The 26993-nt window shown below is 35.2% G+C and overlaps 5 protein-coding genes and 1 long non-coding RNA gene across 10 annotated transcripts in view; 3 read left to right on the top strand and 3 right to left on the bottom strand.

Moving 5' to 3' along the window:
• Positions 1–789, bottom strand: part of LOC117608003 (ATP-dependent DNA/RNA helicase DHX36) — a 69558-nt gene extending 68769 nt beyond the window's left edge. Inside the window, exons 1-2 of one of the 2 annotated variants that reach the window (XM_034332396.2) lie at positions 647–789; positions 240–386 (exon numbers count right to left, since the gene is read on the bottom strand). In XM_034332396.2, coding sequence (XP_034188287.1) covers positions 240–300 — 61 coding nt within the window. In that variant the 5' untranslated portion in view covers positions 301–386; positions 647–789. Of the gene's footprint in view, positions 1–239; positions 480–646 lie in introns of those variants that run through there. The other variant, XM_076693176.1, reaches the window with a different exon arrangement.
• Positions 790–840: 51 nt separating this feature from the next.
• Positions 841–5426, top strand: kri (uracil phosphoribosyltransferase krishah). Of its 2 annotated transcripts, XM_034332404.2 has the most exons (7): positions 841–995; positions 1138–1180; positions 1367–1516; positions 1586–1730; positions 1836–1966; positions 2110–2173; positions 5066–5425. In XM_034332404.2, the coding sequence occupies exons 1-7, from the start codon at positions 841–843 to the stop codon at positions 5119–5121; spliced, it is 744 nt and encodes a 247-aa protein (XP_034188295.1). In that variant the 3' UTR covers positions 5122–5425. The 2 variants fall into 2 exon arrangements, with proteins under 2 accessions (XP_034188295.1, XP_034188296.1); XM_034332405.2 differs by lacking the exon at positions 2110–2173 and having other exon boundaries at positions 5066–5426.
• Positions 5427–5637: 211 nt separating this feature from the next.
• Positions 5638–9280, bottom strand: LOC117608007 (SH3 domain-binding glutamic acid-rich protein homolog). Of its 2 annotated transcripts, none has more exons than XM_034332407.2 (5): positions 8555–8867; positions 8005–8187; positions 7779–7925; positions 7555–7595; positions 5638–7399 (listed from the first exon to the last, which is right to left on the bottom strand). In XM_034332407.2, the coding sequence occupies exons 2-5, from the start codon at positions 8158–8160 to the stop codon at positions 7237–7239; spliced, it is 507 nt and encodes a 168-aa protein (XP_034188298.1). In that variant the 5' UTR covers positions 8161–8187; positions 8555–8867; the 3' UTR covers positions 5638–7236. The 2 variants fall into 2 exon arrangements, with proteins under 2 accessions (XP_034188298.1, XP_034188297.1); XM_034332406.2 differs by lacking the exon at positions 8555–8867 and adding an exon at positions 9008–9280 and having other exon boundaries at positions 5642–7399.
• A 315-nt stretch (positions 9281–9595) lies between these two features.
• RpL37A (ribosomal protein L37A) lies at positions 9596–10635 on the top strand. The gene is made up of 3 exons (XM_034332408.2): positions 9596–9754; positions 10131–10259; positions 10340–10635. The coding sequence occupies exons 1-3, from the start codon at positions 9752–9754 to the stop codon at positions 10484–10486; spliced, it is 279 nt and encodes a 92-aa protein (XP_034188299.1). The 5' UTR covers positions 9596–9751; the 3' UTR covers positions 10487–10635.
• A 1502-nt stretch (positions 10636–12137) lies between these two features.
• Positions 12138–16822, bottom strand: Pgant5 (polypeptide N-acetylgalactosaminyltransferase 5). 2 transcript variants are annotated; one of them, XM_034332403.2, is made up of 7 exons: positions 16210–16822; positions 15771–16089; positions 15503–15680; positions 13798–13978; positions 13010–13248; positions 12798–12932; positions 12138–12728 (listed from the first exon to the last, which is right to left on the bottom strand). In XM_034332403.2, the coding sequence occupies exons 1-7, from the start codon at positions 16820–16822 to the stop codon at positions 12579–12581; spliced, it is 1815 nt and encodes a 604-aa protein (XP_034188294.1). In that variant the 3' UTR covers positions 12138–12578. The 2 variants fall into 2 exon arrangements, with proteins under 2 accessions (XP_034188294.1, XP_034188292.1); XM_034332401.2 differs by lacking the exon at positions 13798–13978 and adding an exon at positions 14865–15045.
• A 170-nt stretch (positions 16823–16992) lies between these two features.
• Positions 16993–25981, top strand: LOC117608009 (uncharacterized). The gene is made up of 4 exons (XR_013065210.1): positions 16993–18040; positions 18252–18426; positions 18510–25667; positions 25740–25981. It is a non-coding gene; the product is annotated as an uncharacterized LOC117608009 (long non-coding RNA).
• The last annotated feature ends 1012 nt before the right edge of the window (positions 25982–26993 follow it).

The raw sequence follows: 26993 nt of genomic DNA on the forward strand, positions 1-26993 counted from the left end.
TCATAACACGCAATATTAGAAGAATACAATTCTAATGTCAAACTAGCAATTCTAACCTAACTGAAGTATAATATTCTTATAACGTTTACAAACAATTATTATTACATGTTACATTGCCTAATGGCACATGTTATCAAACTGTAAAAGAGATAAGATTGTAGTTTATACAGACTGCAATTTAAACATACAATTACATAAATGTGGTTATACTGATTAATTTTTGTAATAATTTTGTTTACCATGTTTGCTGCGACGTGCATAATTTCCTTGTGCTGAAACTGATCCGTAAGGATGAGACATTTTTATTGTATGTACCTTTACACTGTTAATGTTCCCTGCTTTCAACACAAAATCTTGCTTAAATATTGATCAATTCGACGTTCTGTCTAGAAACGCAATGGAATCAGTTTTCACCAAAATCATTTTTAAGACTAGAAATACTGATGCGTTATACATCCAATCATGATCCGCTTTTGGCATATATTCTTTTTTACTGTATATACATATATGTATATCAAATAATCCATAAAAATCGTATTACACGATTAAAATTATATTGCACAAAATTTTGAAAAGGTAACTAACACAACAGTTAATTTTAATAAGAATAAAAATTGTACAAGCATCAACTGATTTTTATACTTACTACTGTTGTAAACTAAGAAAATCGGGTTTGATTTTTTAATATAATTAATTCTTTTCACTAGCATCATTAGTTCCTTTGCAAAATCATATCTCTATTAGTTGCCTTGTTAATGGCAGCGGAATTTGCTGATTGCTCTGTGGGATATCACCGCATATGAACTGTGTCCTTCGCTCAATCAACGTGATAAATAGTATATGTGTAAAAAATTAGGCATGGGTAGTACGGAAATAACAACAGTTCCAAAGAAATTGAGTGAAAGCACTGATATCGGTGATATTTATGGTCCAAATTTAAAAACACTTCCATGTAATAACCAAGTGAAAGAATTGCAGACTATACTACGGGATAAGTAAGTAAATTAACTAAAGGAAATCATTCGGTTTGCATATAGGATTTTTTTCTAGAGTTAATATACCGGCACAATGCCGGTACATCGTATCGTCTGTTTCCAATTAAATATATTAATGAGTATGATGCATCTTCGTTTACAGAAACACCACGAGGAGCGATTTCAAGTTTTACGCCGACCGGTTGGTGAGTTACTCCTCTCATTTAGTTATACTGTCATATACGGTTTTTGCTCAAGAATGATCATGGTTTTAATAATAACAAATACTTTTTATTTTTTTTTATACTCCTGTTAACAAAAAATAAGATTAGCCATATATATATTTAAGGAAGAAGGTATATATATATATATATAGAGCTTTAAACTTTCAGATCAGGCTAGTTATAGAAGAAAGTTTAAATCAGTTACCCTTTTCCAAATGTGTGGTAACTACACCAACAGGAGCCAAATACAATGGTTTGAAGTACCAAAAAGGAAATTGTGGGGTATCCATAGTAAGAAGTGGAGAAGCAATGGAACAAGTATAATATTAATTTGTATAGTCATTAGCAATTGAGATTTTTTGATTATATTTATTACTTTATATATAGGGTTTAAGAGATTGTTGTCGCAGTATTAGGATTGGAAAAATATTAGTTGAAAGTGATGCAGATACGCACGAGGCCAAAGTAGTTTATGCAAAATTTCCAGATGATATATCTGAAAGAAAAGTTTTGTTAATGTATCCAATAATGAGTAAGGACATGGTTTTAAGTCATAATTAGAAATGCTCCCATTTTTTTTTTTTTTTTTTTTTTTTAATGTTTGAAGCATAATAATTAATGTATGAACTGATTGAAGGTACTGGAAATACTGTGATCAAAGCAATGGCAGTGTTAAAGGAACATAATGTACTCGAAGAAAACATTATTCTATCAAATCTGTTTTGCACACCAATTGCAGCCAAATCTCTAGTCACTGCCTTTCCTCAGGTAATGTTTTTAAATAAGTTTACTTCTTTATCACTAAAAGGTATAATACATTCTCAGAGCAAATGTAGTTAGTACACACAGATGCAAATAGTTTGCAGATTATATCATAACTCAATTTTTTGTCTGAAATTTCCTTTTTATAGATGAAGATTTTGACATCAGAAATTCATAGTGTTGCCCCAAATCATTTTGGACAGAAATACTTTGGTACGGATTAATTGAACTTTATTAGCATACAATTTAATAAGTTAGTACTTACAATAGAAACATAAACTAATAGAAAATCAATCACAGAAGGTGAGATGTGGTATAAAATAATGAAAATGGATTAAGATATTAGAAAAATGCATATACTAACATTTTGTTTATCAAATTATTATTGTGAATGTTTTTAAATTATTAATTCATTGCATAAAAAGTAAAAACGTATATAATTTTACGTAAATAAATTCTGTGTGCAGTTTAATAAACTGCAAATAGTCAGCAAGCATAATCATGCATAATATTTTATTTATTCGTATGTTAATAGTTAAAAAATATTTAGTAGAAATAATTTCTTACTAATATGTTATTCAATTTTATATACAATGCATAATTTTGTATTTATTTACGATCTACCCTACATTCGACTTTTAATTATGCATTTGCGGCTAATAAATATATACGTATTTTACTTTTACGTGTGCAATAGAGGGTGAGAATCCAAATATATTTAGATATTGAAGACATCACGTAAACCTTCTGTAGACTGACTTCTGTTTAATGTAAGACTGTAAGTAACATGGTTTGCTATTACTAAGATAAATCAATCTGGTACAGATTGATTGATCTTTTTTTGCATAATATATCAATTGAAATTTTTTTTATCTTTACTTTCTATTAAATGAAAAGAAATAAGTATTTCTATAAAAAGAACATGTAGTCGCGCGAAGGGTATAACAATAGATCGTGGTGCAAAGATGTTATTAATATTTATAGTTCCAGTGAAAAGTGCTTACTATGATTTTCACAGTCGTAAGCAAATTCTACCTTTTTTTTGTTTCATTATTGGATTTTAATTGTAATATATACGTAATATAGTGTCAAGATACTTACTCGTGAACGTGCGAGTTCATGACTTTATAAAGTAACAAGTACAATTATTTCAAACATCACACAAGTTCATGATTAATATTTTTTTTTCCTTTGGTGCTACATATGTGTAATTTTAAAGTTCTTAGTACACTTGTGAAAAGAAAAAGTATTGTAGAACATTTCATTATCTGAGGTAAAGCACAACTTTTATGCAATATTTTAAAATGCTACGTGCATAATAATAGCACTCCTTTTACAGGTGCAAGTAATGTTTTAAAATAAATTTTTCATTCAGATAGTTGTACATTTAATTATAATCAAAACAAAAAAATTATTTTACATATTATAAATCTCAATTTTTTCTAAATATTTCGATTTTCAGAATATGTCCTAATCTTGATTTGACGAGTATCGATATTTATTACTATTTATTAAAAGATCGTTTTCTCATGTTGAAAACAATTCAATGTTGAAATGCCAGTTTTATAAAATTCGAGCAGTATGTTATTGTTCAATTTGTATGTAAATAGTATTATATATTAAAACAGATATATATATATTTTTATTGCAAAAGAAAATCATTAAAATGTGATGAACAAAATGAGAATATTCACTAGTTAGCTGTACCAGTGAACTCTGTTTCTTGTATTAATATGTTTCACATCACTGATTGCTGCATTTTAAGACTTTTCTAGCTTTTATTCAAGTAGTGCTGAATGTATTCATGATTCAGATTTTGTTTCTTTCAATGCATAATAGTAAAGTACAAACTTTAGCATAACATTCAATTGAATATCAATTCTTTCCTTAGATTTTTTATTTTAAGTGTATTCATTGAAATGATGTATGACAGTGTCATCAGTATGAATACTAATGATCATTTCGTTTTTAATGGATAGTAATATATACAAGAATAAGAGCAATTTGTGATAAAGTGAGAGATGCCTTTCATGGTCTTTATATGTTACTGAACAACAGTTAGTAGTTTAATAGTCTATTATTGCATAATATTTAGTAACATTACTAAATGTTACTAAAGAATATAATAACTTACCGATTACTATAGGTGTCAATACACAAATTGATGAAACATTACTACTTGTATTAATCAGGTTTTTTGTATGACTGTTGAATGATGTCTAGGATTGTTTATGCAGCTTTTACAGTAGTACATTTTGTACAGTTATATTAAAAATAATATTATCTTTATTTATTTTTCTTTTTTTTTTTTTTAATTGTACTGTTCTTGTTCTTTTCTTTTTTTATCTTAGAACAGGTCAAGTTTCAGTTTTATTACTTGCATAATACTCGTGCAGAGTAATTTAACTTCCAATGTGCTTATAGAAAAGCTGCATTACAGTATCTAGAATTATGATTTTATGAATCATGCTTAGAAACTGTGTGAATTCTATGCATTATGTTATATCATTTTTAGTATACCCAAATGTCTGTTATTACAAGCAATACTTGTACTTATATAAGTTACTTCAGAGTAATTATCAACATTAATTAATATAATTTCTACATTCATAATGAATGTATATTAGTAAAAATATTGTGTAACATGTATACATTGAGATGTATGAATAAAAGTGCACAGCAAACATTAATCCTAACATAAATGATCCAAAATAAATAATTAAGGTCGTAAAAAAAATACACACATTAATTTCTTTTTTTTTTTATTCGTTTAAAAGTACAGAAAAACTTATTTCTGTACTATGGTTTAAATATGAATTGAATTTTATTAAACCTGCTGAAAAGTAATTGGCCAATGTTTTAGTTTAAATACAAAAATTTATTTTGTGATCTAAATATTTTTTTCTTGATTTAAAAAAATTCATAAAATAGCAAAATTATTAATTAATTTATCTAGTTCGTTACGATAGAATCTTAAATTCTATTTTATAGTTTATATATTTATACAAATTATTTAAAAATTATATGCTCTGTTGTAGATAATTATTTTATACGTAGTAGTTACATAAATATCATGAAATTCGCGTTGACAATTGTTGTTTTCAGGGTGTTCTCGTTTCGTCGTAAGAGAGACTACAAACGTACAAGGAAAAGATATTTGAAGAATTTGTATTTTACACATATCACATAGATGATAGATTTTAGTTATACTTGCCAACAAATGGCTATTGATAATATGTGAATAGAAACAAATTAGGGAATATACTTTCAAGTGCAATATACGTTTGAAGCGTTTCTTTAATTTGTACCTAGTTAATTTGTGCTTTAAATTTAAATGAAATCTATATTCTAAACAAACGTTCAGATGTGTAATTCTTAATATGGTATTCAAAAGCTATTTACAAGCGCAGATATTTTATTTTTACATTCATTAACAACGCTAGTCATCTTATTATTGTTAATATAAAAAATAAATTTTTTATAAAAAAACAGTACCGATAATATAATTCCTAACATATATGATATAACGTTAATTAGTATAGAAAGTTAGAAAGTATATTTATTAATTCATAGTTAAATGGAGAAAATATAAACCTATCTTATAAAAATACGTAATAATATAGTTGATTAGTGACACATTACTTACCAAATTGTATAAAATACGTATGCAGGATTATTTAGACAGAATATTGAATTTCTGTAATGATATTTATTAGTAGATTCATATATATGTATAACAATGATCGATATGACTCATATACATCGTGTATAGCGAATAATTGTTCTCATAAATATAAATTATGTATTTCCAATATGTAATGTTAAAATTTATTAATTCTAAGTCTCATGTCCAACACCTATTGCTTATGAATATATAATTCTGTAATAATAACGAGGTGGACATCTCAATTTGAAAGTAGTAAAGCTTTTTGCTGTTTGTTTTTTTGCTGCTAGCTTAATTATAACAGCGAATATCTGATATTTAAAAGCCGCAGTATGTTATATTAAAATTAGTCAGGCTTATTATCTCGCGCATAAACTTTATTTTTATGCTTTTTTGCCTTATAACAAATGGTTCATAACTCGCATAAAGCTTTTGATTTATTCGTAATGCATACCTGCCTATTATCTGATCAGCAAGTAAGTAGAGTATAAATTTATTACAAGCCGTGTAAATGAATACTATAGTATGGCTAAATATATTTTATCGATATTAATTTTCGTAGAAATAATCGTAAGTAGGCCTTTGATTAAATGGGTTCAAGATTTTCATGATTTCTATCACTAAAAAAATTGCTCTATACCTGTTTTATTTTCAGTTCTTTTGAAGTATCTGTACGAATTAGATTAGCAATAATAAGATTATTACAAATATAACAACTTAAATTTTATCAGATAGATTATGGGAAACTAAAAAATTTCCTAAATTAATTCTAACTTTCATGGAAATACTATCAAGAATTACTTCAGAATGACCTTGATAATAATGAAGTATTAGTGCGCACGGTATTTGTAAAATTTATCGTAACTAATTTTGTGTCGTCTTTTGTAATCTTATGCAAAACTGAGTGTTGTACTGTCCGAACTTACTAGTATTACGTAATAAAAATCTACATTTTGTTAAAATTTCACATAAAATCAGATAATGAAAATGATAAAATCTGGAGCATTTATGGAAGTTACTTCTCACTACGACTGAGAAGTATAGTTTATAACTTATTGTTAGACCATTGGTGAATCTACAGAGGCATTCAGTAAACACTTAAAAACAATTATGAAATTAATACCTAATAAGATATCTGAAATGAAAACAAATAATTTCATTATCCTTTTAGTGAGTAACAGAAAAATATCCTCAATACTGAAAATTTATTATTCTTACAGCATTATTAAAATCGTGATTAAAAATAAAAGATAAAATACGGCATAAACAATCAAAAATATTGGCATAAAGAATTAAAAAAAAAGTTATATTAACTACTGATATGAAAAATGATGAAATTAATTCATATTTTCTAATCAGATCTATTGAAAATCTGATGATGAAAACATGCTTGATCGCAATATAAAATATTTCTATAAAAGTATCACTTATACTTCGAATATACTGTTTGTTTAATATGTTTTCTGCTAAGCAGGAATTTATCTTGGCAGTACCTTCACTCAGCCTTAGAAGTGTGATAAATATAACTTTTATAAAATACCCTTACTGGTAAAAAAACCAAGTATGTCAAAAAAATATGAATGTCCCACTATCATATGGGCTTATTTAACACCTACTCTTCCTTCTCTTGATCCCCAGATTTTTCTTCATTTTTTTCAACACTCTCTTTCATATCCTCTGCATCCTCCTCTGTTTTTGTTCCACCATCATGATCTGTAGGTCTAGATTCATCTGGCTCTATATTTTCATCTGGCAAAGTTGTCCTCTCCTCTGTACTAGGATGACAAAAGATTATTTTTAAAGCAGTAATCATATATACATATAAAAAAAAGTTTGAGGTTTCTATTTACATATATTTAGAGTTATAGCAATCACCTAATTTGAATAACCAATTACAAAGTAATGCAATTAATACGTGTATAGTGCTTACCTTTCTGCCTGTACTGTTGCCACATCTTTATCTATGGAAGGCTAAAATAAATGCATAGTAGTAAGTATGGACAAAGTATAAATTTAGTTTCAAGGACAAAAATAAGTGAATTAAAGTAACCAAACAATTACAGATAAAATGTTATTCGTGTCTTGAATAATGTAATTGTACTTAACATTTAGTTAGATATGACTGAGCTATAGTAAACTAATAAGAATTTATACCTCTCGACTTGTAGTATTTCCATTTTCTTGAATGTCCTTACTCTGATTTGAATCAAGAGCAGTTTCTGTTGCACTAGCAGGAGGTGCCACTTTCAAAAATTGTTCCAATTCATCTATTTCATTTGCCAAATCAAAATCTTCATAATCCTATAAATCAAATGTATAATTTACAGAGTTTACACTTAGAAATTTATCATGTTTTATTGTCTGATATAAAAATAATTACCCCACAATATTCATCTTCATTAAATATTTGTGGAGGTAATGGATATTTACTTTCTCTTGCAATACTATTAGATTGCATAAATTCTTTCTCCATCTCTTTTCCTGGTTCAGTTATGTCAATAGTTTCGTATTCCACATTTTTACTGTCTAATATCATTAAAACACGTTGTTGCCTCTTTTTTACCTGAAAGAAAAAAAAAACATATAAGTCATTATAAAGAATAGAAAGTCTGTTTTTAAGTATGTCATTTCATTGTATAAGTATGCTGTGGAAAAAATGTAACAATGCGGTTGAAGATTTGATAATGAAACGTTAATTGTTTTGCACTGTGGTGCGATACAAAACAATTATCGATTTGAAGAAACGGGTGTCGGTGTAACCGCGTCAACCATTGTACGCGTTAAAACCTAACGGTATTAAAAACGGTATTAAAAAATATGTGCGAACTGACACGAAATAAGATCAAAGTAAAAGTAGAAAAATCAACGGTACTTAAAATAACGAAATTCTATCACAATGAATATAAACATTAATCAAAACGTTCGATTACCCAAAACTCCCGGTTCTATTATCCACGAATACGTTCCCAGTTCTATGCTATACCCTTTGTTAAATGTTTCAATTACTTTCATTATACTTGAAACCACCCTATTGTTCACCGAATCTAGCGTACACTTTCTAAAGTGTATCCAATGAAAGGAAAGTTGCATTTTGGAAGAGAAACGAATCGTTTGAACGGTAAATCGTTCCGTATGTCGCGTTTAGTTAAACGTAGATCGTCTGACAGCGTTGGTTTTCAATCAACGCTTGGGTCGTAAGATTTCAGATGTAATTCGATACAATGAAATATCGTTAGAATTCAGGTGCCCGGTAAATCTGGCATTCTCTGCAAGTCACACAAATACACGCACACCCTTTTTACTCCCTCTCTTTCTCTCTCGCTCTCTGTTCTCGTATAAAATATCTTTATATTCTTTGGTCAGTACGAGTGTTTTGCACTCACTTCCTTGTTCCCGCTGATACCCGATATGTAGATTTTAACAACCATCGTTAGCCAACACCTTTGTACCAATTGACACTCTGGCACTTCTGTTAGGTGTATGCCACGATTAGTGGTTCCGCGGATTGATAGTGATCGGTGAATCACTATAGACGATTACTTTGGAGATCGCCAACAATAAAGCAACACTGATTTAACGCGTACAGGTCTGGCTAGTCTGGGATCCACTGGCTACGTCATTTCAGGCCGGTTTTCGAGTGTTCTCATGCGCGTCTATATGACGAATCCTGGTTTCCTTCAAACCACCGCCTTATTACAATTCTAACACTGATAAGTACTTTATCGTAACCTAACGGTGCATTATTGAGGTCAACTGCATAGCCTACATACCTGTCCAAACAAATTTTTTGGTAAAATAAGATTACATATTCATCGTGTTTGCGCCTTTTCGTGTTAAATGATTTTAATGAAATTGTATCCCTTGGTTGACTTTATCGTCATGTTCCATTCTTCCTGAATGATAGTAGAAGTAATTGTAAAAGGACTCGATTTCGTTTAACCATGATTTCTGCGTTAAATTTACATAAAGTTTCTTTTCTAAAACTTATGATTCAAATTTGCGCCTTACATGAATGCGCGCCATTGTATGCGCCGCGTTTCCGGTGATTTATGCGCACAGTGAGAATTGGACTTTAAATCCTATTCCTTTTTCCGGTTCTTGCGGAACGTACGTTATATTTACGCAAAATGGTAAGAATTTTATTGTAAAATACTTTGTAAATCTGATAAGAATATTGATTAAATTTGTTATGTTGTGTTAAGAAAGACTATTAGCGAAGTGTTTAAATGTATATTGTGCAGATCATCAATAATGTTTGAAAATAACCTAGAATGGTGACATGAAATTGTTTATACTTTTATTAAAGATCGTATTTCTTATTTGTCACATTAAAAAAGTATTTTAAGTAATAGGAGTACAATGATATAATATGCCTGATCTTTATGAAAGATTTGAATGAAAAGTTCATACTGAAAATTTAATCAACATAACCTTTCCATGATTTACAACCAAACACTGCATATTATACTTTGTAGGGTTTACAAAACACTTATTTCTATTTATTAGGCTAAACGTACAAAGAAGGTTGGAATCACAGGGAAATATGGTACCAGATATGGTGCCTCCCTCAGAAAGATGGTTAAGAAGATGGAAATTACCCAGCACAGTAAATATACCTGTACATTCTGTGGCAAGGTGAGTGTTACACTTTTAACATGATATTTGAAACTTCTAATGAAAAATTCATGTGTAAATTTGTTTGCATCATGTGACAGGATGCAATGAAGAGAAGTGTTGTAGGAATTTGGTCATGCAAACGATGCAAAAGAACAGTTGCAGGAGGTGCATGGGTTTATTCAACAACAGCTGCTGCTTCAGTTAGGTCTGCAGTTAGGAGGTTACGTGAAGTAAAAGAACAATAAGTAAATACAGTAAATATCTTACCATAAAATTTGAAGATCTTTGTTTATTTGAACCCATAACTTTAATATCCTAATTTTAAAGCTTAAAAATGAACCTTCTAAAAATTAGAAGGATGCTAAAACAAAGTACATTATTTCTTTTTTTTTTATTGTCCTCAAAAGTATGTTCATGTCGAATTTTGTTTATATTATAAGCCACAAAAACATACTCCTTTTTCTGTTATCTAAATAATATTTGTAGACATGTTCATACATTCACGTGTAACAAAATTTTAACAAAGTGTTCATAATTACTTTAATTAACGATATATTACTTCCATATATAAACAATACTCTTAAGATGAATTCAATGAATGTAAATCATAATTTTAAAATCATACTCATAAATTCACCATAAACAGTTCCAACTGATGATTCGTGAGATTAAATAGTGTTTACACATTGTTATTGACTTTATTTTCTCTATATTTGTGTACGATTTACTTACTCGAATTTAATTAAACTTAACCATATCATTTTAAACAACTTATAATTTATCTACAAATTCAGCTAATATATTTATTAATTAAAGATCTATTCAAGTAATGTATTGGTTTAATAAAAATCGAGTTCTGTACAAAAATAAATACTATAGTTATGTACGAATAATTAAACATATAATTAAGCTGTAAATGATAATTTGTTGCACCATCACCATTTCTTTGTGTAACATAAAGTTAAGCATATCCTTTTATATTAAAGTTCTCCTAAATTGAAATTTCAGAGTCATATATATTTTAAATATTATAAATGTAGTTCAATATTTTCTCATTTAAAGTTACAGAATTATTTTCCTTTTCTCAACTTCAAATGTAAGTGTATCAGTCAACATTTTCCAGAAACAGTGTTTTACGTTTTGTTGACTATCGTTTCAGAGCGTGAACTCTGGCCTACAGTAGTGTAAGGGAAGGGCGCCAGAATCTGGTAACAACATTTTTACATTAGTTATAGGAAACTGTTTTCTTCAAAGTCTTACTCAAGAAGTATATTGCACTCTAAATTTTCGGTACACTTCTAGTACGTAGAAGGTACAGGTAAAGGGGGTTCGAATCTATGAAGGTTTACAGCTATAAAAGACCTTAGGAATATCATAAAAATATCTACTTTTTTTTGTTTAATAAAAAAATACGGAAGACATTCTGCCATGAATTTAAGAAAGTATTTGAAGCATAACACAGTAGTGAATAACAGTCGATATTTTCTCGTATCCTTAAACGATGATCCATTAATGTAATCTCATATTACTATGGCGAATTCAGATATAAGTACATTTATCATTTTAAACAAGTATAAAAGAAAGTAACAACTAAATTATATGAACGAGATTTAACAAGGAACTGTTAGAAATACCAGTATAAAAAGATTCAGTGCTCTTCCCTAATCGCTAGAAAATTATACAGTACAAGTTCTAAATCGTAATCGATAGTGTCACAATAATTTCGCTCGCATACCTCCATTCACTCTGTAATAGTAACCACATACGCTGTAAACATAACGTTAGTTTAGCGCACTGATATATCTTTCAGTCATCCGGCATTGCACTCATCCCACATTATCAAATATGTCTCTTTTCTTTAGTATTAACAATTATTTATTTATAACAGTGGTCTGATATGCTTTTCTCTCTACTGTTTGCTAAAAAAAAAAAATTCTTCACTTCATATCACTTGTATACATCTTCACACACAGCTGGAAATAGTTTTGTATTATTTTTTCTTTTCTGTTTCTTAACACTTGTGCATTATCAATCAAGGCATACCATGAGAAATGGCAGTAAATACATGATACTGCTAGCAACAGTAAATAAATCCTATTTAACTAAACGCATTAACTTCAATCTCTCGTGTTTAAGGTATAGATTAATTTATCTTCCACATCATCAACTCCATTGATGGTTTAGCGGATCGACGATACAGGACTATGTTTATCAAGTATAATACTATCTTCTTGATGTTGCATGTACAGAAATTTTTTTGACTATCAGTTCTTCAATGTAGCAGTAAATATATCAACAAGTATTGCATAATGGTGTTGCATTTAAAAACAGCTCGTATTAGCTGGCTTGCCATTTAAATTTACTACGCATTATCCATTTCTGACCTCGGTTATCAGGATTACATGGTGCTAAGACAGGTTGCATTGCATCGTTTGAACGAGGTTTCGATAAACAATGCCCTGTATTCGTATGTTTAATCATCTTCGTCTATGAACAAAAGAAAATATTATGTTAATAATTATTTTACTGATTACACTTGATTTAATTTCATCATACCTCTTCGTTATAAACCCATGCCTGATTTCCTCCCATACCGTGGCATCTTACTATTTTGACAGGACCTTGGGGACCAGCTGCATCAAGGCACATATCATCAGACATAATTTGCTGTCGTTTAGTATAAGCAAACACCTAAATACAAAAGTTTTTATTACAGAAAGTGATTAAAGAAGAACCAAGAAAAGAAAAATGATATTTGGTTTACTGACTTGATTGCCACCTAATCCGTGACAATAGCTAATTCCAACATTTTCACCTGTTCTTCTACCCATAGTGTCCAAACAGGTTTGTGTGTCAACATTTTGTACATCACCCAAATAATAATAATCTAACGGCATTGGAGACTCAGGATAAATATTCTCCAGATACCATCTGAAACTTTTGCATTTCAGACGTTCCCTTAGCTTAATCCTTTCAGATACATCACCGACGGCTACGTTACGAGCACCTGTAAATAAAATGATCGTTTGAATATTTTTCAATTAGCAATCACTTGAAATCTATATGATGCAATTAATGTGCTTGCATGTATGAATGTCCACTGGAAGAAAGGTGTGATCAGAAATGTGTGCTAAAATAAAGAAATTGCCATGTGTGGTGTATTAATGGTATATGCTTGCCCTTGGAAGTAATTGTGCTATTATTAATGTTCATTTGTTTTCGATACTTTGTCTATTAACCCTTCTCTTCAGTATATCATTCATAGCATTTTCTTATATTTTTTTTTTTTTAAATGCATGAAACAAAAAAGAAACTTCTTTATTAGCTTCCTAATATTAACGGGTATCTGATATATGCGTTTGTAGCTGTTACCCAACTCCACTTAAGCTTACAGCGAATGCAACTTATAAAAGCGTACCATCACCCAACCATAGTAAAGAAAAATTAAATTAAATTAAATAAAACATGCGAAATAAATAAGCCAAAGTGTTTGAGAACTCAGCAGTATTGCAGTCTATTCTTTTTTTTTTTCCAGAAATACTGGTGTTAGTGCTACCTGGATTAATGTTGTAATAGAAGTACTTCCATTGGTCCAACCAGACCTCCGCGAGTCGCGCATTGTTGTGGTTCACTATCTTGCTGGTACCACCAGGGAATGTATACGGTGTTGACTTACGGAATACATGACCGACGTGCGAGCACGTTGCGATCTCCAATGTCCCACCACACATCCATATCTAACCAACTCAGTTCTGTTAGTATGTTAGCAATTACAATGGTGGTTTTAAAACAGAGCAAGAAAACAAACCAAAAAACATAAGGAGCTAATACATTAAATTAGAATCGATTTGTATGGATGTTCGCTCTCCTCTCTGGTACCTATAATATAATTTATAAATAATATCAACTAAAAGCAAGCAAACTTGTTTTGTTAGTCGGCTGGATGGATGAGTGGTTAAGACTATACCAAAGTATATTGAAAAAGTAAAGAAATTGTATTCCTGGAAATGAAATCTTCATGGCTAAATGGAGAAACAACTTAGTCCCAATGTCCGTTCTACACGTACACACACATACACCAGTAAAGAAATTTATGAAAATAATTGCGATGATATAATTTGTACTAAAAAAAAAATACATTTATATATCAATACGCATATGTTAATTATAAAACTGTACGGTAAATGAAAAATTTGGTTAATATTACACTGAGGAATATACTTAATATTAACTATGTAATTACGGGTGTTAATACTTTTAACATCTAGTTTGTTACACATGTTACCATTTGCGACAAAATTTATGGGATGTTCATATTATTCAAGGGTAAGTTACTTTTATTAGAAAAAATAAGAATAGGCAAAATCTATAGATGAAGATACATTTAAATACAATGAAAATAAAAAGTGTGCTATAATCCTCTTTGTATCTTAGATCAGATTGTATCAGATACCCGTTAAGTATGATTTTCTTTTCAGTCAACAAACAGCTGCACACTTTTCTAAAACGATATTCAAGAGTTGCCAATACATAATTCACTGTCGAATAATCAGTGTTATTAGTTGAAGTAATTTGTAGAGATAATAAAGTAAACAGTGAAGATTATACACGTTATTTTCTAACCTGGGTTCATGGCATAGTAAAAATCTCTCCACTCATCCATCCAGACCTCGGCCACCCTGGCCGCATTGTGTAGAACTACTTTGCTGACACCACCAGGGAATGTATATGGACTCTTGTCTCGGAATACATGTCCAACATGTGAACACGGACTGATTTCTAACGTCCCACCACATTGCCATACCTACAAGGTACTTATTACTTCACACATGAAGACGAAATATCAACGAGGAAACCCATCGGTTGGAATGCAAACTTAAATCTATCATCCCAAAGAGGAGATCATCCATCTAATACTAGGACTTTCAAAGAATCGTTGGATCTCAATTTCCCAAGCAATCAAAATTGAAGCAACAATGTAAGTTCCATATTAACGCGTAAAGTATGTCAAACTTGAGATCTAACTACAATTAAGAAGACACACAACTATATGGAAAGAAGTTTTCTATGAAACCGACAGTAGTAAAGATTTTAGCTGCAAAAGCAAATACAAGAAATTACTTTTCTAACAAAGAGTACAAGAAACTCTTATACATTAATCCCCTTTGAGAAACACCTGCAAATCTTTGAAAAAATTATCATCTATTCTGTTTGAAATATTTAATTACGAAGTATAAATATCATTACTGATTCATACTCACCCGGAAACTCATTTCAAGATTTTCACCGCCCCAAATGTCCATCCCTTCGTCGTAAGCACCCAATTCATAAAAATAATCCTTGTCAATAGAAAATAATCCACCAGCCATGGTTGGCGTTCGCAGAGGAGCCGTTCTGTCTCCTAATCTTCTGTCCATTTCCCTTTGTGCCACTCTATACCTTAAAAATTGAAGAATTAAATATACCAACTGCTCTTCAACAATAATCGTTTAATCGATTAAATAAAGAAAACATTTTGCTGATTCTTACCATCTGAAGTTCAATTTCCAATTGAAACCACCCCACGTCATATCGCTGGCAGGAATATACTCAAACGTATCGTCGCTAATTACATCTATGATGGGGCAAACAACCGTGGACCTATTCTCGGCAATTCTGGAGAGCAAAGGTTCCAGCCAACCCTCGGTACATTCGCAGTGTGCATCGAGGAACGTTATAACTTGACCCTTCACGTGTTTCGCCCCAAGCAGTCTAGCTCTTATTAGGCCTGATCTCTTCTCGGTGCGATACACGTACGTTGGTACTGGTAGCGTTTTTACATAGTCCTCCAAATCTTGCTTCAAGTGATCTGTGGATTAAACGCGCGTTATCGTATGCAGAAACAGATATATGATTATACAATCAATTTAATCCATGTTGATTTAAAGCTCGAAGTGCTTGGGGTGGTATTTTAAGCCACGACTTTCACCTTGCTCGCTCTTGTCGTCCACCAGAATGATCTCCTTGAGCAAAGTTCTGGGGGATCGATTGATGACCGACCAAACGGTCCTCAGCAACGTGCTCCAGGCCTCGTTGTGGAACACTATCACGATGCTGGTGTCCGGAAGGTACTTGGGGTGCTTCTTAGTTTTGCAACCCTCCAGCCTGATGTCCCTGAGCGATCGATTCAACGAGATCATGTCGCTGGCCATCAGATTGAACTGATTTAACTTGAACAGCTCCTGTTGCCTTGCCTCGTCCTCCGGCGAGATGTGCACAGCTGCGCCCATCTCGCCGGGCTTACCCTTGCTCTCACGTATGACCTTAGCCGGACGCCAAAGATGTAGCTCGGATTGCCTGTATCTCTTCATGCTGTGATCGAAGCTCGATTGGATCTGTTGTTCCTCTTTCGCCAAACCCTTCGCGTGCGGCAGGTTCTCCTCGGTCAGTGTCTGCTGTTTACTGCTCTCGGTACATCCCCATCCGGACCCTCCGATGCAGTCCGAATAGAGCATCAACACCATCACGTCGACCAGGAACCATACCAGCGACGTGAGCAGTATCACTTGACATGTATGAATGCGAATCTTTGAGCGAAACATTTTCTAATGGGTCCTGTTGCTTTGTCACCTGAGATCATCACCCGATCCACGATTGATCGGAATCTACGACGAGGTTCGAGCCAAGGAGGGGAAGTGAGTTCACAACCGAATCTGAGGGCAGAGATCAGCCTTCTCGTTTTGCCAAGTATTACATGACTACAACCTCGGTAACCTGAAACAGAAAGAAAAGAGGTTGGGGTTTTCACCCTTTCGATGGTAATTGCCTGTCCATCGAAGGTTTAACGCTTCGGTGGTCGCGATGGAAATTTTCGTATGACAATTACGCGGATAGTCGCGTGAACACCTCGAAGGTCCAACGAGCATGAAGACACTGTTCCCGACGAATAGTCCGAGAAATCAATTAGCGAAACAAGGGAGCGAAGCCCAGGGGAAACCGTCTAATCGGTCAACGGACTAATCGACTGCATATTCAACAGACTTTGAAGGAATTTCGAAGGCGACCGCAGTAACCACTGGCTCATCCGCGTGTCTAACTTTACACGAGGTACCTATTATTCGAACTTGACGTTAAACAGGGTCGCAACTAAATAATTCGTCGCATGATGTACGCCTGGCTCCTTCCTCCCCTCGTTTATCCTTGCTAAACGACACTGCACCTTCCTTAAGAGTACTCCTGGCGAACAATCGAGCCGTAAGTCACGCGAGACTTTCAGCTGTTTATTTATCACGCGCATAATACATCAGGCAATTTACCATTATCGATTCGTTTGTTACTCGGCACAGCTTACGGCCGCCTGCCTACACTCGCGCGATAACCAAACGCGGATCGAGCACATTCTTGCTCTACCATTTCGACCAGATCGCATTTCGCTGCTCGATGGAGCTTTGACGACGAGTTTTCACTGTCCGATCGTGTGGGAAAGAGCGAAAGGAAGATCGTTCGAAACGTTTCGTTAACGATTACCGGTAGTGCCATTTCCCAAGGAAATAACGAGTAACAATTGAAATAATGAAACGTCTTTTCTTTCTATGGGAGACGAAGTTCTTCGCTGTAATATAATGGAGATGGAAGAACACCTAAGCCTAAGTAACCAATATAAATTAGATTTAGGGTTAACAAATGTTGATTTAGTTGCAGGGATAGTCGGCTTAGAAGATGTATTTGATAAATAGAAGAGGACTTACGAGCAGATAACGTCTGGCTCTTTAGCGGAAGTATCAATATAATGTTAAGATTATCGGTTATACAATGTCTAGGTAATTTGAATGACCCTCTTCAACAAGAACATACTCTATTTTAAGTGTTCGTCTATTAATGACTCATTAATAGTGGTACTATTTGAGATGTATCGATCAGATTGGAAAGAATTTCAATTCCAAACACGATAAGATTAGATATAAAAAAGAAAATAATCTTGGATTTTAGGAAACAGAATAGAACAGAAATAAAATGTTATTTCTTTTTCAGATTCGAGTGAAAAGGAAGCTAATGAAGACAATTTTATCCCATTTGCGAGAGACAATTTTATCCCATTGGCAGAGGCAAGAAGAAAACGACCCCCTGTCGCTGCTGGCCAGCAAGATAAAGAGATGCAACGAGAACGGAACGAACTTAACCGGATAGGCTATTATTTATACAGTTGGTAAGCTGCTTAAGAGGAGGCAGGGTATAAAAAAGCGACAAATTTCAAGGCTTAATAATAATAATAGAGCGATCGTTCCCTAGTGTGTATGCCGTGAAAACGACTCCTCCTTACGAATGCGGTGACTTTAACGAGGATGTGTTCCTCGGCTCCTGAGAAAACGACACCGCACATTAGACCGTCGATGCTAATTAATTAGAGCCTGCTAAATAATTCACTTTCATCGCGATAGCAAGGAACCGCGGGTAATAGAGGCTGATAATTGCGTGCCGCTCGAGAAACGGCGGAAATGCGGTGAGGAAGGAAGACACCGCAGGAGTTTTCCGCTTGTAATATATCAAACCTTGCCTGGTATTATTGCCATTTTCAATAAGGGCACCCTGGTAATCTAACAGGATCATATCTCGTTTTCCATCCACCGAATCCCAAAGTTTCCCGAGCATCGAATTGTCACTTCTATATTTTGTTTGACGTTCCCCAAAGTTCGTCCGCGTTCTGGTTTGCTATATTGCCAGTCAGAACTTGGCTGCACCCAGCAGAGTCCTCGAAGCGCTCATCAAACTTCAAGTATCCTCTTCACTGTTGCGCGAAGGAACTTGCGATTCGTACGAGCGCTTTTCGAATGAAATTGAGCTTAAAATACAGGTGAAAGTGGTCATTTAAATTTCAATTTAAACTCTTCTTCATCTACATTTTCAACGTGAAAATCTTTCGTTTGGAAAAACATCTGAATACCGAGGTCGAATAACGAACAAGTGGGACTAATTAACATATCTGTGCAACTCCTAATTACCCGCGCCAGAAGTGGCAGGTGTTCCGCAAGACATCGGCTACCTAAACAGCTATGCAAATTAATTACGACGCTTCTTGGCCGCGTTAAATTGTGTGTTCTTTTTTTAAATTTTTATCTTATTTTCACCCAAACGTTGCCACCTGAGTTTCCTTCTTTCCGTTCAACTCCGAATTACGAAAGCAAAACCACTGAAACTCCGAACAATGAAAATCTCTTCTCTGCCGGAGAAAAGAGCCATTAACTTCCTTGCTAATCCAACGTTCCCATAATCTCGAGTGTTGTAACCGAGAGTCGAATCACCGGATCGTTGCCGAAGAGATTGAAATCGCGAGCATGTACCATTCGAATCGTCCGAATCACTCGACTCGGCCTGATTACTAGATTAAATGCTATATGTAGTTCTCATAGATTAGATAGAAATGCTGTCCGATCCGTTAGGCAATCTTAGAGAAGAGGAAATAGACTCGGGATCGATCGAGGATTTCCTAGAGATAATCTATAACGGAAGGGTACTACGAGAGAAGTAGGAATATTAAAAGTAATTTAGAAACAAAATAGGTCCTCAGAAAAGTAGAAATATAATATGATGCATTTTCTAGGAAAAGAATGATCGATGAGAGTGTATAATAAATAAATAAGAAAATAACGCGTTTTCAAGCCCTCGGATGGCGGACCACGGAGAGAGCCACAATTCCAATTTATGATCCCATAACTCGGGTACTCGATGCGATTGCGAATCAATCGAACCATTGGTGAATTACTGTTTCGCCTGAACGATCGGTGCTACGCCTGTATCTTACGCAATCGGAACTTGCGACATCCCCGAGGGATCGTTAATTATAAAATCGAAATCACCGCCTCGAGAGCCGAATATCTCGTGGAAGGCATCGTATTTCGCAAGGAACACACCGGTTAACTCGCGAACGCAAATTAGCAGAATAATAATGATGCCCCCAGTGTTGCTCAACACTGTTTCAACAAACTGCTAGCCTCCTTCGATAAATGATATGTTGATAACTTTTCAAACGGCACTGTATTAATCCTCCGAAGTCCATTTAGACCTACACGTTTCAAGTGTCAGGATGGAATTTATATAGAAATTCGAAGCATAGATTATATTTTGGAGCAATGACAACAAGGCGATAAGTATAATAAATCACTGTTCACCCAGCGATAAATCATTCCACAGGGACGAATAAAAATGTTTTACTACCATCTGGCAGATAAAACTTCTTTTTGTTGCACCGACCACTATAAATATCCGTTTAATTGTCCCGTTTATATGTGGCTAATTGTTAAGATAACTTTATTGAGACAAATGGGTCTTTAATCGATGTTCAATACTGACTTATCTCGCAATGCTCAATTTTTATTTAGGAACTCTGTGTTTCTTTTTTTCTTATCACCTGACGGTGCCTTTTGATATACGAGATACATCAAAAAAATAAGTTTTTCTTAATGGATATCGATTTTTTCCATTATATTTAAAAGTGCATACATGCGTCCAAGACCATGCGTCGCCGACTCTCCGGATAAATATTTGATATTTATAGAGAAGCTTAGCGTCGCGTAGTTGAAGAGAAAATAATTTCTGGTGATCAATCTTCTCTATTGATTACAAAATAAAATCACGGTGCTACAGAAATTTGTCGGACCGCGATCCGATGATTCCGACGTAGCTATATTGAAATTTCAAAGCAGAAAGCTGGCATTCGAAACACGAGGGAACGAAAATTGAATGTAACAACGTAATTTCCGTTTCTCTTGTTCACGCTTTTCACGCTGATGGATGCGAGATGTTGAGCCACTTTCGAGACTCTCGAGGCCTCTCCGCGAGCGGATTCCAAGCGAGTTTCGCGCGTGTTTCACGCCGGATGTGCGATAACTTTTCAAGCCAGCAACACGTACACGGGACACATACGAGCGTTATGGATTTTACAAAAGCGTTTCAACTTCGCGGACACGTCTCAAGATATATATCCTCCTCGTCTGCGACTCTCCATCGATTTCGCGAACCGATAGAACTCGAGATTCCCCGGTCCGTTCTCTCATCTTTCACTGTTCGAAAGAAGCATTTCCATGAAATCGCGATCCTCGAAAAATGGACCGAACCATTATTTTCCTTTTCTCTCAAATAATTCCAGTCGTTCGATTATCATTCATCGAATCATTGGCGCCGGTCTATTAACACTTCTAAATAGCAAGGCGTTAATTAGACGTTGCGGAATAATTATTTGTCGTACCAGCTCTGGAGACAATTAACTCGACAATGAACGCGCGTCGAATGTTAGTCATTTGATACTTGATTGCGTATCTCGTTATCTAACTACTGCGTTCAAGTACACCCGAGGCGTGGCAGATTATTTTCAACCGAGAAAGGTGAACATATATACTCGTGAAAGTTATAATTATCTTGAATGAAATTAATACTAGAGCTCATCCGTCGATGGTATCAGTGATTGATAGCTAATCGATTTAATCAATCGAAATTTCTTTTAATCGTAACGATTATGCAGCCGATCGAATTAGCAATTTTAATCGATCGATGCCCGATACTCTTTCCACTTCATGAATAAAAATACATTCTTGCCTGGAACAAAGCGAGAAATGAAATTCATGGACGCATTGCAAACGACGTTAGCCCCCTGTGGTTCGGGGGGTTTAGAATACGGCCACGGTATCCCCTGCCTGTCGTAAGAGGCGACTAAAAGGGGTCACACAAACACACACACAGATTTAAGCAAAAAAGATGAGCAGATTTTAAAAGTATAGACAAGTATGAGTAATGAAATTTTAAAAAATGCGCGGGGTTTGGGGTTGGCGGGGCTGCCAACCCATCCCTGAAGGCGCGTGGTCGAAAGCGTTCGTTGGGCAACATAGAGACAGAAAAATCTCCAAAAATGCCAGCCTTTGAGCGAAATTCGGGGTAAGAGTAAGGGCATTGCAAACGAGAAGGAAGCTTACTCGAAGAGCGCTTTTCGCGCGAAAGAGCCACCACTCTACTTCCGGTCCCCGGCACAGTTATCGCCGCGCCCAGGTTCTATCTATGCGTCATTTGCGCGGCAAACCGAGCCACGCGTCTATCACTGATGAAACAAAATTCATCGCAGTGTCCTTCGAGCAATGTAATTCACGGTATCTTTTAATTAACGCGTTAGTTCTTTCCTTGATTAAAAATTACGCCTATATTCGCGTTGACTATTAATCACGCGATAGTGGGATTTATTGGCTGAAAGGAAACGGATAACACCTCCTCAAGGTGTAACGAGAAACTAGGCTACCCTTTTAGCGTAGGCTCTTTGTTAAAAGGACAGACGACTTTATTGCTTTGTAATCTCACGGTTGCGGGAACGGTGCTTTGGAAACGAGCCTTTTGCTTTATGCCTGATCGATAATGACGTTGGTTACACGTTGATGAAAATGAATATAAGAGTACGATTAAGTATTCTAATTACACTGGACGTCTTTGAAGTTTCTCTTAACCCGTTAAGGGGCAGTGATACGTATTCGTACCACCTTTTTTTCAGAATTTTTCGCATGCAAGTTTTGTCGAAAAAAATTTTTAATTTTTCATAAATTGAATTTTGCAATTCTGACGTCAGAATCGTAATCAACAACTCTAAAAACTTTCGGAAGAGAAATGCGCCCTTCAAAGGGTTAAACACGATGATGTATTTTGCAGGTAAAAATAAAAGAATAAAGGTCGGTTTACAAACGTTGCGTTATAAAGTTATACGGATGATTTCACGTCCTACGATGTCGTATACGCTTTTCTACAATTTCTCATCAGATTTTTCGTAATGGTTGTTGCAATTATGCCGGCGTTGCTCGACAATGTACCAGCCGTACAATGAGGATCGCCAGTATCGTACGAATACCGTTATTACGCACCACTTTATACGGGTCACAAAACCGGCATAAAGTTTTCCGGGTAATGGAGAATGAATTAACAATGAAACGTGTATGTACAAGGATCCCGTGAAACGATCGATACATATTTCTTTTAAAACGCTGCGTTGATTTTTTATATTTTGTAATGACGTCGGGAGGCAGAGAGAGTGTGCCCTAACCTCCAGGACTCCCGCGTAAGTTGTCCCTGCGGGCAGATGCTCGCTTACCAACTAACAAAAATTATTTTGGCGTTACCGACATGAAGGTAGTAGTTATTGGAAGATTTGAGTGAGGAGCGGGAAAATTTTCAAAAATCCCGCTAAGAAATTGCGTCGATTTGGCGCGATTCTAACAATCAGACTTCAATCCTCAGACGGCGGACCATGGAGAGAGCCCTTAGCTCCGTCTTTCAAGTGTACACTTCGGTACTATAGATTACTTATCGATTGTATTCCAAGAATTATTTTATCAATTCCATAGATTATCTTGTTTTTTAAACATGATAAATTTGATCAAACAGCCCTGAAAGCTATCCGTTGGAAAAAGGATTAAATTCTGAAGTTTATACGAAGCATAGAATAACTTTCTGAGAACATTGCGCGCGGTTTATTAAAAGCGACCACTATGGAGGTCGCGAATGTCGCGAACGATTGTCGTTAAAGTGCAAGGAGCAATTTTTAAAGGTTTCTTGTACGGGCGCCGATAAGCTGGCGGCGAGCAAACCGCGGCTTCATAAAGCTCATCGTATGTATATGTATAATAGATGTGTGCAGAGGCGACGAAACACAGAGGGAGAAAAAAAGACCATCGCTCGTAATCGAGGTTAGTTATTGTGTACTAGATAATTGAAAGTGCGCTGGCGTAATTTGCGATATGGTATCGACGAAACAAACAGATTTCTAGAATTTCAACTCGAACAGCTCGATTTAGACAATATCGAGTTCATTAGCGTCTAATCGACTTTCGACTTACAGTCGACGTTCAAGTAGAAATTGCTTATTTTTGCAAAAAGGCCATATTATGACAATTATATTACTTAGTCCACTTTCAACGAGGTAACAATGGCCGAGGAATAAATAATTTAATGGATTCTAAAACAGCCTCGGGTCTCGGAAACTTTAATCCGATCCTAATAGTGCATAAAATATAAGTCTATTCGACGTTTCGCCGCTTTGCGAATAATTAACACGAAACGAAGAAAAGAACAAACGAGTGGATGGAGGAGGCTGATATACTCATTCGAACAACGAAACATTCCCGGCAATTCGTTTCAAAGTGCTCAACTTGGTCGCACGTTACAACAAGCTTGCCTTTGAAACGGTTAATTAGCGTCGTTTAATTGCTACATTCTAGGCTGCGATGAAAAAAAGAAAAGAAAATGTTTTACAGTCAATTATGCAGGCGGACTGAGTCAACCAGGACGTTCCACTTTCTATATACCTGCATGACAACGAGATAGTAATCTTAGTACGACTCGTCAGAAATAATCTTATCTGTTAATCAAATATATCCAATGGTATTTAATTACATTTTGCATCACCGTCAAGGACGTTCGATAGAAATTTAGTTCCAGCCATTATTTTGAAACATAACCTCACTTTATCAATTATAGCTGGCCAGCCGGTAGCGAAAAGATTAATATCATTCTTTTATGATTAAATGAAATTTTCTATGTTATAACTCTGACCACGACATAAATTTAATCGGTGAATGTTAAAAATTTAATTGGAAATAATAGTTGAAACAAATACGGGTATTTCCATTACAAAATCATGATGTACGTTGGTCCCGTTTAATATTCGAAATGCATGTACCGCGACACGGGCTGCGTATCATGTGCTACCATTTCCCTTGAATTTCTGAACTTTACAATTTCCCGGCACGAAATTTCATCGAAACGCGATTAAATTTATACACGTGTTTCTTCTCGTCGATATTATGAAACGCTATATGTATACCGGGTCAATGGTGGATCAAAGCCACGAAAAAAGCTTGGAGAATGGTAAACGAGCAGAGCTTAAAATAATATCATCGAACCGATGGAACTCTATAAATGTTATCTTGGAATAACATAATCGATCGGTGATTTTCACGCCTCTCCCGCAATCACGTTTTACAAGTCTATTATGCCGTAGTACCGCAATGGAATCGTTTTGTCGCAACTGCATAAGGAGATCCGCGATAGGAACTGGGTACACGTGTCCTTGGAGGTCGAGTAACGTGTCATCTTCAACTGGTCAATTCTTTCATCAACCAAGGAGAACTTTACCAAGGGGAACCTTTCGCTCGTTTTATTAATCGCCGTCGAAGTATGCTGCATTTACCTATTTAACGTTCTTTGAGGGGAAAGAACCGGCTTCTCTTCATGAATAATTTATTCTCTCTTAATGAAGATTGCTCGCGACGATTTATACCGGCTAACAGATCGAGCAGTTTCATTTTCCCACTTTTTATTTTCCCGTGAAATCAAATCTATCATCGTCAAAATTCATCGTGACGTTCAACTTGGTCCCGGTTACCAAAGACCTTGGGGTACTGCGGTGTAAAAGACGAGCAGGTGTGCCCCGCATTCCTTAAAACGAAATAACGACGTACGAGCCGGTAGAATAAGATTATATACTTGTTTCAGGGGGCGGACCAACAAAAACGAGATGGAATCCGCGCGAGGCGGCGGTACGGTTATATGGTGAATTGGATATGCGTAACACAGACACATGCGTACAGGGGCGCACGTTCGCATGAACGCGTGAGAATGATTTATCGTTGCAAACAGCGGGTAACAGTCTGGCCTCACGGTAAAAGACGTGGACGCGTCAGAGAACAAATATCGGGTATACTGACTATCCACGTAGCACCGTTAACTTACACACCACATGGTCGGCTATCGTCGCGTGACACGAGCCTAAAAAGACATTACCCAGCTTGATCCTGTCTGGTCGAGAGCACAGTGTTTTCGCTTGAGTCTTTGATTAGGTCGTATTTGTTCGTTTTGTGGCACAAGGAGAGATTTACGATCGTCCGACGTGTCCAAATTCTATACACCACAATAAAGTCTGTTAAGTATTTGACGCACAGCCGATAGCCGGCGTGGAATTCGTCGAGGTATGTAACAGTTTAACGCGCACCCGGTGCGTCACAGCGATCACGGACTCGCCGAGAAACGATTCATGGTCGTTGTGCAGAGAAATTTGACGCGATTAAAATCGTCCACAATGCTCGATTCGTCGAACAGGACGAAAGGAAAGCAGGACACCCAGCAGAGTGAACATACACACACATACACGATAGATCAAACTGACGGGAGACGCTAGCCACGAGCAAAACGGATCGGTCAAACTTCGACGAATGCACTTTGTTCGATGTGGCATTTGCTGTCACACGCGGACCTCTCCCGTGATCGTAAGTAACTACTTTTTCATGAACAACGCTTGTCTAGCACAAATTTCATTGATACACACCTCTTATGACCTAGAAACGAGAACACCTCCAGGTACATATCCCGTACGTCGCACATACGTGTACATCCGACACTGCAGAGCCACTGAACAGCGCCGAGGTTAGGGTATCGAAGTGGGGACACCTGTTCGACATCCGTAGTAGCACCCAGACCCTTCAAACTCCCGTATTTCGTGCTGTAACGCAGTGACTACAGATACAAGAAGACTGGATATGCCTTTGTTCGCGAGGGATCATGCTTTTGGGGTCCCAGACATCCCCAGGAACAGTTAGGTCTGCATGTACAGAACACAGTCGGTACGACGACCGACCTACATGAAGCTAGCCGGAAGGAATAATAAAATATGATTATTTTTAATTTTTATTAGTGTATTTCGTTTGTAAATCGTTTGTTATTGATTGTGAGTCTATTTTTAACATTTGTGAC

This window comes from Osmia lignaria, chromosome 3 (genome assembly GCF_051020975.1).
Source record: "Osmia lignaria lignaria isolate PbOS001 chromosome 3, iyOsmLign1, whole genome shotgun sequence".
NCBI lineage: Eukaryota > Metazoa > Arthropoda > Insecta > Hymenoptera > Megachilidae > Osmia > Osmia lignaria.